The sequence below is a fragment of the Melanerpes formicivorus genome, unplaced genomic scaffold (assembly GCF_026170545.1).
Source record: "Melanerpes formicivorus ecotype bairdi unplaced genomic scaffold, bMelFor1.0.p_v2 SCAF_5, whole genome shotgun sequence".
Lineage (NCBI taxonomy): Eukaryota > Metazoa > Chordata > Aves > Piciformes > Picidae > Melanerpes > Melanerpes formicivorus.
This window is the reverse complement of record NW_027142357.1, coordinates 23530035-23546839: the sequence shown is the minus strand read 5'-3', so window position 1 is coordinate 23546839 and position 16805 is coordinate 23530035. Positions and strand designations below refer to the sequence as shown.

The 16805-nt window shown below is 43.8% G+C and overlaps 1 protein-coding gene across 2 annotated transcripts in view; it reads right to left on the bottom strand.

Annotated features, from left to right (window-relative positions):
* The window catches only part of IFIH1 (interferon induced with helicase C domain 1), a 28375-nt gene extending 19167 nt beyond the window's left edge, over positions 1 to 9208 (bottom strand). The window contains exons 1-4 of one of the 2 annotated variants that reach the window (XM_068138753.1): positions 9191 to 9208; positions 8013 to 8711; positions 6143 to 6299; positions 3710 to 3853 (exon numbers count right to left, since the gene is read on the bottom strand). In XM_068138753.1, the coding sequence (XP_067994854.1) occupies positions 3710 to 3853; positions 6143 to 6299; positions 8013 to 8462 (751 nt within the window). In that variant the 5' untranslated portion in view covers positions 8463 to 8711; positions 9191 to 9208. The remainder of the gene's footprint in view (positions 1 to 3709; positions 3854 to 6142; positions 6300 to 8012; positions 8712 to 9190) is intronic. The other variant, XM_068138752.1, reaches the window with a different exon arrangement.
* Positions 9209 to 16805: the final 7597 nt, after the last annotated feature.

Below are 16805 nucleotides of genomic sequence, written 5' to 3'. Positions count from 1 at the left end.
TTCTGTGCAACCATTCCATGCCACCTCCCATCTAAAAAGAACCACATGAAAGATGTATATGCAGCAGAAAATACACAGTCACAAAGTGTTTTGTACATCATTATCAGAATTACAATGTGCAGTGTGCGTTACGAAATAAAACACCAGTGATTAAGTGAAATGCAAAATACTCATCTTTCAAATGAATCAGAGAATGGTAGGGGCTGGAAGAGACCTCTTAAGAACCCCCTTTCTAAAGCTAGTTCAAGTTGCCCAGGACCCCCATCTAGGCAGGTTTTGATATTGTGCTGCATTACATCCATCCTGGGGGAGAGGGCTGCAAGAGCTCTGCTTCCCCCAGGGGACAAAAGAAACCTGATCCAGGTGGATGGTTTCTCCGTCCCAGGAGGAGGGGTCCCCCAGGTCTAAGTTGGTCTGTTCCACTCCCCCTTCCTGTCCAGCAAGACTATAAAGGGGAGGGCATGGTGGCCATCTGCCTCTTTGCTCCTGCCTCACCTGTTTGAAAGGACCAACAGCCGCTGCTAGCCTCCTGGTTCTGCCACATGGTTGGGGCTGGTCTTCTCTGTGCTGTGCTTCTATGACAGAAGAGCTGTGTGCTGCTGGACCTTTTACTAACAAAGAATAACTGGTTTGTGATGTGAAGACTGAGGGCAGCTTTGGCTGCAGTGACCATGAGATGGTCAAATTCAGGACATATGGAAGAAGCAGGGCAATAAGCAGGATTAGAATCCTGCACTTCAGAAGAGCTAACTTTGGCCTCTTCAAATACCTGCTTGGAGGAATCTTACATGTTAGGGCTCTACAAGGCGGGGGCGGGGGGGGGGGCTAAGAGAACTGGCTAATATTCAAGCACCACTTCCTCTAAGCTAAAGATCAGTGCATCCCTATGAGTAACAAATCAGCCAAAGGAGGCAGGCGACCTGCATGAATGAGGACTGTCTGGAAACACACAAATGGGTACAGCAGTCCAGGGTCATGCACTTGTACCTCAATAATCTTGTGCAGCACTACAGGCTTGGGAAGGTGTGGCTGAAAAGTTGTCTGTCAGAAAGAGACCTGGAGGTGGAGTTTGGTCTATTTTCCCAGGCACCAACCAACAGAACAAGAGGACACAGTCCCAAGCTGCCCCAGGGAAGGTTTAGGCTAGATGTTAGGAAGAAATTCTTCCCAGCAAGAGAGATTGGCCATTGGAACGTGCTGCCCAGGGAGGTGGTGGAGTCACCATCACTGGAGGTGTTTAAGAAGAGACTGGATGAGGCCCTTGGTGCCATGGTTTAGCTGATTAGATCGTGCTGGGTGATACGTTGGACTTGATGATCTCAAAGGTCTTTTCCAACCTAGTTAATTCTATTCTATTCTATTCTATTCTATTCTATTCTATTCTATTCTATTCTATTCTATTCTATTCTATTCTATTCTATTCTATTCTATTCTATTCTATATTCCATTCCATTCCATTCCAATCATCTGAAAGGCAGAGGACCACCAGTGGCCACCATGTAAAGCCACCATAAGCAAATCTGACCCAGATTTGCTCTTACCCACTTCAGGCTAACTCTGTTTGCTTGCAGTGGCATTGTGTCCTGTTAAAATTGCATTGATCAGAGCAGGAATAAGCTACCCTCTTATCAGCAGAAATTCCAGGAGGTTGTCCCATGGGAGCCTGCCTTTTCCTCATCCTTTGTTACTATATACCCCTCTGTGTCCTCTAAGGAGTGGAAGTTGTCCTTGCCCCTCCTCTTGCCATTAATGTATTTGTAAAAGGACTTTTTGTTGTCCTCCACAGCAGTGGAAAGTCTAAGCTCTAAATGGGCTTGTGCCTCTCTAATTTTTTTCGTACATGACCTAGCAACATCCTTAAACATTTCGGGTTACGTCACCTTCCTTCCAAAGATGATACACGCTCTTTTTTCCCCTTAATTTGCTCAGAGGTTCATTGCCCATCCAGGCCAGCCGTCTGCCCCATCCTGTCTTCTGGCACATGGGCACAGCCTGTTCCTGCACCTTCAAGACTTCTTTCTTGAAGTAGGCCCAGCCCTCCTGGACCCCTTTGCTTTTAAGGGCTGTTTCCCAAGGTATCTTCTGAGTTAGTTCCTTGAGTAACCTGAAGTCTGTCCTCTGGAAGTCCAGAGAGGAGGTTTTGTTGATGCCCCTCTTAGCTTGACTGCATATTGAAAACTCAATTATTTCATGGTCACTGGAGCCCAGACAGCCTCCAACCACCACACCTCCCACCAGCCCTTCTCTGCTTGTAGAAGGTGGTCAAGCAAAGCCTTACCCCTGGTAGGCTCACACAGCAGCTGTGATAAGAAGCTATCCTCCATATGCTCTAAGAACCTTCCAGACTGCCTCCTCTCTGCTGTGTTGAATTCCCAGCAGATATCTGGCAGGTTAAAGTCACCCATAAGAACAAGGTCTGGCGATCTTGAGACAGCCTCTAGCTGCCTATAGAATAATTAATCAACTTCTTCATCCTGGTTGGGTGGTCTATAACAGACTCCAACCAGGATGTCAGTCTTGTTTGCCTGCCCTCTAATTCTCACCCACAGGCACTCAACTTGATCATCCTCTTGGCTTGAGCACACCGGTCCCAGTGCCAGTCCTGAGCAGCTCTCTTGCAAAATGAGGTGTGTTCTAACCATTTGCAGGTGTACAGTCCACACCAGACCAAGGTAAATTTAAATCAGTCTGCCAGAATTCATGTAGTATGCACACCCTTACCACCATTTCACTGAACTGATCTGCTCAAGTGCACAAATTGCTAATACCCACTTGTCTATTAATTTCAATACAGTTCAGAGCTACAGACACCATAGTTTTCAGGCTAGAATTACCTTGTATCAGGCTAGTTAATAGCTAATAGATGAAGTTATCTGTAACCCTCAACCTGACAAGAGGCAGTTAAGAGGTCAGGCTAACAGCAATTAATTCTGCCTTCAGTAAGACTACAATTAAGAGTCTTAGCCATGCCCTGCAATGATCCTAAGAGTGAGGAAAACTCAGTCTGATCCATTCTGAATCATCACTAAGTATCTGGCATCTCTCCTTTATACTGGCAAATTATGTTCCAATCCAAGGAAACCAAGTTGGTATTTTTGCTGTAGTTAATAATTCACTACTTGCTACAAAACATTGCGATATGCTGTTAATATCATGCTGAATGAGAAATAGGCTGGTACTGCTGCACACTGAAAGGCTGCAGTTTTCAGAGCCAATTTTTAAAAAAATTATTCATGTTTGATAAAAAAAAAAGAGCAGCCTTTGCTGTCTTACTCCTCTGGCTGAGTTAAAAAAAAAAAGGGAAAAAAAAAAGAGCAGCCTTAGCTGTCTTACTCCTTTGGCTGAGTAAGCCCACTATAATAATTTCAGGCAGGATTTAATTTGGTTTTAACTATTCTTGTTCTAGAGCAACTTTTGGAACTGAAGAAGTTTGTAGATATGACCCTTAAAATTGCTACTTCCAAAATTTCACTGGGAGAAATAGAATTTGGTGCTTTCAAAACAAAACAAACAACAAATAAACAAACAAACCAACTGACTACAAAAACCAACCTTTACTTTTTCTGTTCATGCCCTTCACCTACACAGTACCATATGATCCTGAATTTTGAGCAAGATTTAATCTAATGCACCAGGCATGTTCTCTTGGTTACTTGATGCTGCTACATTTTAATGGTTGCCAGTACAAAATACCAGTTAGTGGACATACCTGAAGCGACAGAGTTCTTTCCAACAGATGTTTCCAATGTATTGTTTTCACTGTTGAAACTATCATTCACATTTTCTTGCTGTTTCAAATCCTCCAATTCTTCATTTGTACTGTTCCTCATCCCATTTTGACTGTTCTCTGTTCCTAGAAAAAATTCCAAGGCACTATCAACCATTTAATTTCTTTTTAGTGTTGAGCACAGAAAAAATTATGCTTTGCATATTAATCTGTACAGTTTCTTTTAGGGCCTGAGTTGCCCAAGTTTACTGAAAAACCTATAGAGCATTGCATCAAAAAACTTAATTAAAATTTAAGTTCTACCCTATATGATCTGTACTATACTGAAAATTCAGAAATGCAAAGTTTGGAAAGAGTGAAAAATAAAAATAGTAAAAGGATTTAATAGCTCATATATTTGCTATGTATCTATTACTTTGTTTACCTTACTGATAGCAAAGTAACAAAGACAAAAATTTAAGCCTAACAAAGCTGCAACACAAAGTGAGTATCAGGACCATCCTAGCATCTGACTTGCACATAGAACTAGCTTGGTTGGTCTCATCCCACAGATTGGAACATTCAGTCACCTTTGACCATCATGGTCCAACATGACAGCTGCTTATCTGTGTCTGGCAGACTGGCTGATCCTTGTCCTCAACTGGAAGAAACACCTCCACAACCCTCATAACCTAATCTTAATGCATTGTCCCATATGCAGCAACCAGAAGTCCATAGACATAATCCTGATGAGCTCCTCAAGTCTGGTAAATGAGAAATCTGTAAAAATGCTTTAATCTCAAAAAATTTCATAAAATATATGTAGAGCCCAGTAAAAATTAGGGACAGAGTATTTGGGGGGCTGCTTACTTTTTCTTATTTTAGGATCCAGGGGAGCACTGGGATAATTTTACAATAACAATCATTTTACAGGAATAAAAATGAGTAGCCAAATCTTTCTCCTTTATCTTCATTTTGGTAATCTCTTTACTAGTTTATTAATTATAAAATATTTTACACAAAGTATTGAGCCTTATGAATATCTTGTTCCCAAGGAGATATACTGCAGTGTGATGGAAAATGCCACATATATTTGAAAACCACTCTATAAAGGAAACACTAATCCCTCTGGTGAAGCAGGGATCCTGAAAAAGTTTTTATTCTTTGGTCAAATGAAGCTTCAGAATGTTTTTTATGAATTATGAAAACATCACACTGAAAACCAATAGGTTATAAAAGGTAAGGATTGATTTTAATTGCAAGTATATACTGCATAGAAACACAGAATGGTTTGGGTTAGAAGGGACCTTAAAGATCATCTATCTCCAACCCCACTGCCACAGGCAGAGACACCTTCCATTAAACAGGGTTGCTCAAGGCCTCATACAACCTTGCCTTGAACAGCTGCTATTGCTGAATAAAGACTTCTAGTGTTTAAAAATCTGTTGAGTAAGCTGTTATATAACTTGATTTTGAAATTTCTGAAACAAGTGAATCTGAGAACCCTGCATTGCTTCACAGACCGTGGGATTGAGTGCACCCTGAGCAGGTTTGCAGATGACACTAAACTGAGTATGCCAGATGGATGGGATGTCATCCAGAAGGACCTGGACAAGCTGGAGAAGTGGACCCTGGTGAACCTCATGAGGTTCAACAAGGCCAAGTGCAAGGTCCTACATCTGGGTCAGGACAATCTTCATTATCAATACAAGATGGGGAAGGATATAACAGAGGGTAGCCCTGTAGAAGGGGACCTGGGACCACTGGTGGACAAGAAGCTGGACACAAGACAAAAATGTGCACTTGCAACCTAGAACACCAGTCACATCCTGCATGGCCAGCAGACAGGAAGATGAAACCACTCTGGTCATACGGTGTCCAGCTCTGGGGCTCTCAAGACAAGAAAGACATGGACCTGATGGAGGCAGTTCAGAGGAGGGCCACAAAAATGATCAGAGGGCTGGAGCACCTCTACTATGAAGACAGGCTGAGAGAGTTGGGGATTGTCAGCCTGGAGAAAAAGAGGGCTACAGGAAGACTTTATAGCAGCCTTCTAGTACCTAAAGGGGGCCTACAAGAAAGCTGGGGAGAGATGATTTACAAAGCCATGAGAAATAGGATAAGGGGCAATGGTTGTAAACTAGAGAAGGGTAGACTCAGATTGGCCATTAGGAAGAAGTTTGTTACTGTCAGGGTGGTCAAGCAATAGAACAAGTTGCCCAGGGAGTTTGTGGAGGCCCCATTCCTTAAGATATGCAGGGTCAAGCTTGATGGGGCTCTGAGCAACCTCATCTGGTTGGGGATGTCCCTGCTTACTGCAGGGGGGTTGGTCTAGATGACCTTTAAAGGTTCCTTCCAACGTGATGCATTCCATGATTCTAAGCAGCAGTAAGGAAAAAAGAGATACTCATTAGTACTACTGAAATAAATTACTACCTTTTGTATTTCCACTTAATTCATCTGCAAGGCTTCCATGTTGGGTTTCACGCAGAGCAAGCAAAAAATGGGAGAACCAGTCCTTCTTCTGCACTATTCTGCTCAACAGCTCCCTTGCACCATCTCTGTTCCCACGATTGTCAGTAACAGTATGGATCTGGTGAAAATAAGAAAAAACAACAATCTTCAGACTTTGGAAATGGTTCAGGGAAGTTGGTAAGACTAGTGTATGTATAAAACCATTTCCCTGTCATCACTAAAATAAACTTGAGGATCTAAGGTGGGCCTGGCACTTATCAGAAGAAACATACTGCAATTTTGTCTGTCCTAATGTTTATCCCATTTGGTTTTAGGCAGGATATATAAAATTCCTGAGACCTGAAATTTAATTGGAGACAGGTAATACTGGGCAATTGTTATAACAACACTACACTATAATAATAATGATTATTATTATAATGGAATAGTAACTAGTGCTCACGGTTTAGGGAATAGCTTACCTTGATTAAGGAGCAGTGATATTCATGCAGTTTATCAGAATTCAGACTTAATCTGCACATGACCTCATACATAAAATGCACCATTTTCCTTAAACTCTGCCTTCATCATCTCAATTCCCATTTCAAGAGACAATAGCTAAGCATCTAGAGAAGCTATGGAAAAGTGTTCCAAGGTGGTCATGAGCAGAGCTTGATATGTGATCACATGAGGAAAAAAGTGCCCATGCCAAAAGCAAAGCACCCTGAGACAGGTGTTCAGTCCTTAAGGGCAGTGTTCTTGAGACTCAAGAATCCTCCATCTTGATATGCAAGAAAATGGGCAGGCATTAAGAGAGAGCACTTCAGACTGGGACTGCATACTGGAAGGGAGTACATGGTAAGCAGAAAGAGGTAACAAAAAAATTAAAGCCTAGGTGCTGTAGTTCAAACTGGCATGTCATTGTTGACTGTGAAGCACAATGATGCACTTAATGGTAATACCAGCAGCAAAAAGGCAATCCAAGGGAAGACATGGGCCTATTACTAAAGAATGGAGCCAGTAACGTCCTAAGAGGCCCCTGCTTATTTCTACTGTGTTACCATGGTCTGCTCCTCATCCATGAGGGTGTAGTCAGCCTGTACTGCTACCTAACAGTCATCAGATGAAATCATTTATACAGCTGTCAGTTAACTGAGAAACTACCTAAAAAGCTCAGAGTGCAAATATGATGTAGTTATTTTGCCAGTTTTCCCCATATTGCTATGGCAAGTATTATTTTAGATTCTTCTAACAGTGCTTCTGGGTGTCCAATATTTGGGGTTCCAAATAACTTTCATGCTAGTGAAGTAATTCTTAGCCAAACAGAATAAACACTGATGAATTATTTCAAAAGTTAACTCTTGCTCTTTCTTGTCAAACTGGTATTTCTGCTCAGTCACTGTCTAGTATGTCACTGCTTAGTGAACCTATGGCAAAAGCAGAAGGTTTTGATTTATTTTAACTCAAGATTACAGACCATTACTACTTCCTGGTATGGCTCTGGGGGCAGAAGACACATAATGATCTTCTACAAGACCCTAAGGTCAGTGTCAAAATTATAATTCACAGTAAAGCCATCCATATTCCTTCCACTTAGAGAGTTTAATCTTCTGTTGACGTTTTTCTTTCAATGTTTCTTAGCTGGCATCCTACCTGCTGGCCCATTGCCAACAGTCTTCACTGGTTTACTTGGAGCACCATCTCTCTTTTCTGACAAGTTTGGTTACTCTTCCTTTCATTTTTGCACTTACAAAGCCATTTCTAGTTGTGGATTCCAATGTGACCCACAGCTTCTGGTGGGGGCCAGTCTGTGGCACTGCCTGGTGCCTGGCCTGACAGGCAGGCCACTTACCCGATCCAGGTCCTCTTCCTGGAAGATGCCCATCTCCATGCACTTCTCTGCCAATTCTACGGTCCGTATTTTATCCACCAGCGTGCTGTGGAGTAGTTGCACCAACTGCACGCAGAGGTCGTGGTCGGCCTCCTCGGCCGGCGAGGGCAGCTGGCTGAGGCTGGGATTTATGTAGCAGGCGGCCAGGCTGCACCCGCCTTTCTCAAGCGCCTGCAGGAACTCGAGGAACCAGCCACAGCCGCGGGGCCCCCGCTCCACGGCCCGCAGCAGTTCCTCTGCCCCCTCCACATCGCCCCGCTGCAAGGCGGCCACCCGCACCTTCTCCTTTTCTTCGGCGCTTAGCGAGAAAAGCTGGTCGAGCACCGGCTGCACCCGGATGCACTGCTTCAGCCGCGGCCTAAAGCAGGAGATCATGTAGAGGAAGCGCTCGTCTCGGGACGACTCTACCATCGCTGCTGGCCTCCGGGACTTCTCTGCTGTCGCTGGGGCACGTCCGGCCGCGCGGCGTCTCCGGCAGTGGGGGAGTCCGGATCGGCGTCAGTGAGGAGAGTGTTCCGCTCCACGCCACCTCGGGTCGTCTCCAGGTCCGACCTGTCTCGCTTTCTTCCCGTCCCGGCGCCGCTTTCGGTTTCGTTTGCGAATTCGGTGCGTTGACACTGGAGGCCGGCCAGGGCGCGGCGTCACCGAGGGCTGCGGCGCCTGGAGGGAAAGGCGCGGCTCAGTGTTTCATAGTTTCATAGTTTCATTCAGGGTTGGAAGGGACCACAAGGACCATCTAGTTCCAACCCCCCTGCCATGGGCAGGGACACCCCACACTAGATCAGGCTGGCCAGAGCCTCATCCAGCCTGCTCTTAAACACCCCCAGGGACGGGGCCTCGACCACCTCCCTGGACAACCCATTCCAGGGTTTCACCACTCTCATGGTGAAGAACTTCCTCCTCACATCTAGCCTGAATCTCCCCACCTCCAGCTTCATTCCATTCCCCCTAGTCCTATCACTACCTGAGATCCTGAGAAGTCCCTCCCCAACTTTCCTGTAGGCCCCTTTCAGATACTGGAAGGCCACAATTAGGTCACCTCGGAGCCTTCTCTTCTGCAGACTGAACAGCCCCAACTCCTTCAGTCTGTCCTCATAGCAGAGGTGCTCCAGCCCTCTGATGAATGATTAAAAGGAAACCTTGAACAGGGGCTGTAAACACGGACTTCACTTTACAGCTCATGAGTTTCTAGGACCAGTCACTGGTGTGTCAGTGTCTTCCACGCACGGAAGCTTTCCAGGCAGGCACCGACCGACATCAGGCATTCCAGTAGTGGTACCCCTGTGAATTGAATGGTGCAGAAGCTTTTGAAAGATAAGCCTTACTGCAGAATACAGACCCACAAAAGGCCATCAGGGAAGTAAAGCTGACTTGTATACTGTAATTGTGCACTTTACATATGTCTTTAAGAGTGTTGTATGTTTTTCCTGCTCCCCCTCCCCCCCCCCCCCCCCCCCTTTTTGTTTGAGGAACCACCGCTTGCATACAGAGCAGGAGGCTGTGGTGCATGTGATAAACTTAATAGACAAGTTTGTTGGACAGTCTGAGACTGTTGTAACAGCCTCTCTAAGGTATGGTTTCACCCACACAGTAGATGTCATTGAGCTTCAGAATCAGAGAATCAGAGAATGGTTTGGGTTAGAAGGGACCCTAGTGATCACCTAGGTCCAACTCTCCTGCCATGGACAGGGGCCACCTCCCACTAGAACAGGTTGCTCATGGCCTTGTCCAAGCTAGCCTTGAACACCTTTGGGGAGGGGGCATCCACAGCCTCTCCGGACAACCTGTTCCATTGTCTCACCACCCTACTGTGCCAGGGGGAGTTTAGGCTCGAGGTGAGGAGAAAGTTCTTCACCAAGAGAGTCATTAGTCATTGGAATGGGCTGCCCAGGGAGGTGGTGGAGTCACCATCCCTCGAGGTATTCAAGAGAAGATTGGACGTGGCACTTGGTGCCATGGTCTAGTCATGAGGTCTGTGGTTACAGATTGGACTCAATGATCCTCAAGGTTTCTTCCAACCTTGGCAATACTGTGATACTGTAATAGTGTGATACTGTATAGAATTTCTAATACCCAGTGTACAGAAGCAGGCTTGGTTTCCATTGCAGGATTTTAGGGAGCCTCGGTGTGAGTCTGCGGTAAGGTGGAATATTCTTGACACAATAGCATGTTTGTTTACCTGGACCTCAGCAAGGCCTTTGACACCGTCCCCCATAGCAAACTCCTGGCCAAGCTGTCAGCCCATGGCTTGGACAGCAGCACTCTGAGCTGGGTTAGGAACTGGCTGGATGGTCGAACCCAGAGAGTGGTGGTGAATGGTGTCACATCCAGCTGGCGGCCAGTCAGTAGTGGAGTCCCCCAGGGATCAGTGCTGGGCCCCATCCTCTTTAACATCTTTATTGATGATCTGGATGAGGGCATTGAGTCTATCATCAGTAAATTTGCTGATGACACCAAGCTGGGGACAGGAGTTGATCTGCTAGAGGGTGGAGAGGCTTTGCAGAGAGACCTCGACAGGCTGGACAGATGGGCAGAATCCAACGGCATGAGATTTAACGCATCCAAGTGCCGGGTTCTGCACATTGGCCACAACAACCCCATGCAGTGCTACAGGCTGGGGTCAGAGTGGCTGGAGAGCAGCCAGGCAGAGAGGGACCTGGGGGTGCTGGTTGATGGTAGGATGAACATGAGCCTGCAGTGTGCCCAGGCAGCCAAGAGGGCCAATGGCATCCTGGCCTGCATTAAGACCAGTGTGGCCAGCAGGAGCAGGGAGGTCATTCTGCCCCTGTACACAGCACTGGTTAGGCCACACCTCGAGTACTGTGTCCAGTTCTGGGCCCCTCAGTTTAGGAAGGATGTTGACTTGCTGGAACGAGTCCAGAGAAGGGCAACGAAGTTAGTGAGGGGCTTGGAACACAAGCCCTATGAGGAGAGACTGAGGGAGCTGGGGCTGCTTAGCCTGGAGAGGAGGAGACTCGGGGTGACCTTATTGCTCTCTACAACTACCTGAAGGGGGGTTGTAAACAGGCAGAGGTTGGTCTCTTTTCCCAGGCAGCCAGCACCAGAACAAGAGGACACAGTCTCAGGCTGCGCCAGGGGAAGTTCAGGCTGGAGGTCAGGAGGAAGTTTTACACAGAGAGAGTGATTGCCCATTGGAATGGGCTGCCTGGGGAGGTGGTGGAGTCGCCGTCACTGGAGGTGTTCAGGAGGAGACTTGACAGGGTGCTTGGTTTCATGGGTTAGTTGATTAGGTGGTGTTGGGTGATAGGTTGGACGTGATGATCTTGAAGGTCTCTTCCAACCTGGTTTATTCTATTCTATTGTAGCAAGGTGATAGCGTAAATAGAAAGCATCAGAATTACTGTGTTACTGTGTTTAGCTTTGGTCCTGGACCCTTTGAGAGTGAAAATTTGTAGAGGGTTGATTCGAGTTCCAATACAGTGCTTCCAGGATTGCAGAACTTGGCATTTATTTGAAGGAACTGGATTTACTCAGCCTAGAGAAAAGAAGGCTCATGTCTTTGAAAATTATTAGGGGCCTGGAGCACCTCTGCTACGAAGACAGGATGAGGGAGCTGGGGTTGTGCAGCCTGGAGAAGAGAAGGCTCTGGGAAGACCTAATAGCAGCCTTCCAGTACCTGAAGGGGGCCTACAAGAAGGATGGAGAGACTGTTTACAAAGGCATGTAGTGATAGGACAAGGGGCAATGTCTTCAAATTATAGAAGAGTAGATTTAGATTGGATGTCAGGAACAAGTTCTTTACCGTGAGCATAGTTGAACAATGAAACAGGTTGCCTGGGGAGGGGCTTGGGGCCCCATCCCTGGAGATATTCAAAGTGAGCTTGACACAGGTCTAGGCAACCTGATCTAGCTGAGGATGCCCCTGCTCACTGCAGAGGTTATTGGACTAGAGGACCTTTGGAGATCCCTTCCAACCCACATTATTCTGTGATTATATGATTCTGTAAAATACAGCCGGACTCTTCGAGCTCCTAAATGATGCATCCCTCTTCACAAGGGGGCACAGGAGAAGGGCCAGTTGGCACATGTTTCTTCTTTTGTCAATATATAAGAAAAGATAATTTCCACTGTAAAACCAGCTATACACTGGAATATATTGCCCAGAGAAATTGTGAGCATTTCCTCAACAGAAATTCAAGACTTGCCTTGGCAGGATTTGGCTTTTAAAAGGAAACCAAATATCCCCAGAGGGTATTTCCCAGACCAAAATTCCTGTAATTCGATTCATGCCCTCAGCTGCCTGTGGTATTGAGATGTGCTACAGCATTCTGAGCTTCCTTCAGTTACAGGATTTTGTAGAACTTAGTTTTATTTTCGTTTCATTGTTGTCCTTTCTACTTTCAGGTTTCAGTCTTACTTTGTCATTACTTTATGCAAGTTTCCTTTGAAAGATTTCTGAAGGAAGTCTCGCTCCTTTTTCCCTCTCATTGCTTTTTAATTCTATCTTCAGCACTTTACCTGGATGGCACATCAGTCTTTCTTGTAAAGCCTCAGGACATTGAAATTAGTCACAGGATTCATAAGCAAAGACTGTGACAGGGGTGGGGGATGACATTAAGAACCTCCCTCACTGGGAAGCAGGGCAGAAATGCTGTGCCATGGCAGCTGCCAGTCCTGCTGCTTCCCATTCGCAGCAAGGCTAAACTCCACAGCTGGGGTGACAGCTGAGTAGCAAAGGCTGGAGCACACTTGAAAATAATGTAGATGCTTCAACATCTCCAGGAGTCACATTTAGGATCTCTATGTTCCAGAAGGAAGCTGCCTGCTGCTGGAGAGGCCTGAGGCAGTGCAGTAGTCATGGTCCCAATAGCTGCTCTGAGTTAGCAGGTTCAGCTGGCGGGTGGGCTTGGGGCCAGCCATTTGTGGTTGTGCTAACACTGGCAACTTGGGACAAAACCCTTGCATTTTCCTCTTCCAGTTTTCCCAAAGACTTGCTGATCTGACTAGTTCAGTCTAGTGTTTATTTTTGCAAGGCCATGGGCTTTGTATTCTGTCACTTTTTCTTGTTGGTCGCTGTAACCTCAATGCTGCTCTCAGGTGATTGTGTGGTATGACATGCCTTGCATTACTGTACCTGTAAAACTTGAACTGCGTGATGGCCTTTCAGTTTTCTTAGTCATTTAAGTGCTTGAATAAAACATCTAGTGAATCTGCTATGCACCCAGCTGACCACTAGCAGTATATGAATTGGAAATCAGAGCTTCCATTACACTTCACAGTTACTCAAAAGAATAATTATATGGTTGTCATTCCTGAAGGTGTGGTTAACATAACGCATGCAGCTGTAACAAAATAATCAAAATATATATGTAAAAATAATGGAATTGGTTTCAGTTGGAAAACACCTTTAAGATCAGTGAGTCTAACTGTTGACCTAACACCTCCAGGGGTGATGACTCCACTACCTCCCTCGGCAGCCTATTTGAATGCTTGGCTACTCTTTCTATAAATAAATTTTTCCTAATATCCAATCTAAGCCTCCCCTAGTAGTTGTCTTAGCATTAACATATAATTCATTTTACGTCTTAATAGTGAAAGCATAATTATGTATTTCATATTCCCTTCTCTTCTATTCTACTGCAGATTATTACTGTGAATATCCCTGCTTGTTAGTGGTATAATACTTCATTGTTATGGGAGGTTATTGCTGGATTACCGCAGTGGAATGTGGAGGTTCTCAGTAGAATGTAGGCAGCAAACTGCACTGTGTTCAGCTGACTAAATGATTTTTGGACATGCTGTAACTGGTACTATGAAATAAGATTGAGGAATCAGTTTTGTTGCTAACAATCTGAAAGCAGAAACAGCCTTGACCATATCTTCATGCAATTTTGTGGAAGCTTTTCATCTAGTACGTAAGTTATTTCTGATATTTGAACTTGTGGGTCCCTCCATCTGTCAGGATGTAAGCAGGCCATTCCTTTGGAATCTCACTGATTGGTTAGTGTCATTGTACTTGTCACATTTCCAAAATCTCCAATCTCTTACCTGTTACATCCTCTTCAAGTCCTTTCAGGGCACCATGACACTCCACATTCTGAACTGCTGGAGGAAAAGAGGTTCACCAACTTGTCAAAGTTCATGTTTGGAGGAACTGCTGTGAATGGGAGCTACTGTGCAGTTCTTAACCTTCTTGCTTGATTAAGACTGTGCTTTGAACAAATACTTTATAAGTGCATGATGCATAGGAAGAAGTATTTTTTGCATTTTACTATATTTAGAAGCATGCCTTTTTTGGTTTTGTCTGTGCATGTCTAATTCCAGACAAATTTCTGTCTTAAGCTCAAGAGCTTAATAAAAAGGAAATGCCTATGTCCATACATAATAAGCTGTGTCTTATAAATGGGTAGGGTAGCTTGCTTACACAAGTAAAACATCAGATACCCTGAATGCTGTATGCATTTTTGTCATTAGTAGTGGCATACTCTGAAAAGCTCTGCTGGTTTGGAGAAACAAGAGAAGTGGATTCCATGAAAAACCCAAGATGTTCTAGTTAAAACTTTATTTTGCTTGACCATGTTGCAATACAGTGGCTTTTTTTTTTGTTGTTGTTGTTGTGAGGTAAGTTCAGGTGATGCTACTTCAATACAGTTAGAATGGTCTTCAACTGATTGTATTTTTTTAATCCCACCTAAAGCTTTCCTCCAAGGAGATCTGGGAATGTAGTGGGGTTTTGTTTGTTTGTTTGTTTTAACTGTTTGGGTTTTGGTTTTGTTTGGTGTTGGTTGGTTTGTTTATTTTAACAGCTCATCTTACCTCAAAAGCTTCCAATGGCTGTTCAGCTCTCAAAAAGAAAATTATTCAAGCAGTGAAAGTGTCTGACTATGAAGATAGATATTTAAACAGCACTTTTGCTAAAAGTGTTTAGTGCAAATTTGGACCTCAATGGAAAGCAATTGTGAGCTGCTTTATCCAGATTAATTCCTCAGTTGGTGAAGTTAGAGGGACTAGACATGGATATAACTTCCAGTTCTACTTCAGGGATAGATGTTAATATGGCACAAGGAGATAACTGTATGCACAGGATTGTCTAAAAATGACAAATTTTGTATTTCTGTTCTGTGTGCTTCCAGCCAGTGATCACACTGTCCTGTGTAACCCTGTTCTTTTACATTTCTGCCCTTGGTGTTAAATGTAATTAAAATTTTATTTTGCTCAGTGGTTTTGATATAGAAATATATCATTCTGGGAACCCTGTTAATGGTGTTTGCATTAGAGTAACTAAATTCGAGTCAGTCACAAACGTTCACATCATATTGGTTATGACTGAAATAAGTGCTTTACGTTTATTTATGCATATTTAGTTTTCATGGTGATATAAAATATTGACTGTCTGTGCAGTATACAAGTACTTTTATTTCTATAGCAAACAATTTTCCAGGAGATCTTTTCTGAAAGCAAAGTAATAACTTATATTAACTAGATTATACAAAACCTGTTACACAAACAGGACTTGCTACAGCTCACTGTAGTTAAGTATTTATCTAGACTAAGTTTTCAAAACATTCTTTGTATTTCCAACTTTACAATATCAGAAAGTATCAGTATAGAGAATGTAAATAATGCATAGAAGGGGCAAATGCCTCCTGAGAGAGGCTTTAATTTGAACCATCTAATTTCCATTCCAAAGAGAATAGCCATATTCTACATTCATTAATAATCAAAGAACTTCCCATTGGGCATTTAAAAAAACCCCAAATATCTAGAATATCTAGATGCAGAAAAATGTTTCTTCATTAATAATGCAGTTCTATCTACTATTTGTACATAGAGGTGCAGTGAGAAAAAGTAAGCTTGCCATTGTGATGCCTTCATGCAATTACAAACTCTGGGACATGCTCCTTTAGCATCATGGATAAAACTCAGTGTTGCCTTTGTTTTTCATATGTGTTGTACTCTGTGGATCTTGGTTTGTTGTTCCCCCCCCATGCTATTTGCTGTTTAACTTCTACTACATTCTTTTTCAAGTCTAGAAAAAAAACAATGTATAGAGTAGATACAGTATATAAATAACATTGGGACTGCTGTATGGTCTAAGTACATATCCATAATAAAAAGGAAATTTACATTCAGAGTATTAAAGGACCTTCTGTAAGTAAGTAGTGACTTAAAAGTTAATTCCATGTCTGGAAAATATACCAATGGATGCATACCATGTCTGTCTCCAGCCTGAATCAATTTTACAGTTTACCAGTATTTTCATGCAAATTCTGGTGTTTATTCTGAAAGTGAGACTAGGGCAATGGGGTTCAGTAACAAGCTTCTCAGGAGACATCAGTACTTCGGAATAATCTCTCAAGGAAAGTAGCAGATTCCCTGACACTGAACAGTTTTAAGACTCACCTTGTTGGGGTGCTGGGCCATGTCACTTAAACTATACTATCACCTAAAAAGATTTGGCAAGATGATCCTTGGGGTCCCTTTCCAACCTGGCATTCTGAGATTCTGTGAAGTGTTTGAAGTTGACAGTGTACCAACGGATTACAAACTGCTATGCATTATTTCTTGGTACAGCTAGCTTGGAATATATCACTTTTGGTGCATTTGAGGAGTCTGTGCAAAAGTTTTTGTGGAGAAAAATTATAGGTTTTCTTTAATAAAATAAATAGCTGCATTATCTCAGTGACTCTGAAAATGCTGATATGTTATTGAAGCCACAAAAATTCTGTGTGTAAATACAGGAAGGGCCTGTAGGTGAATGGAGAGGAGGTGCCTACTTGACCTAGATTCCCA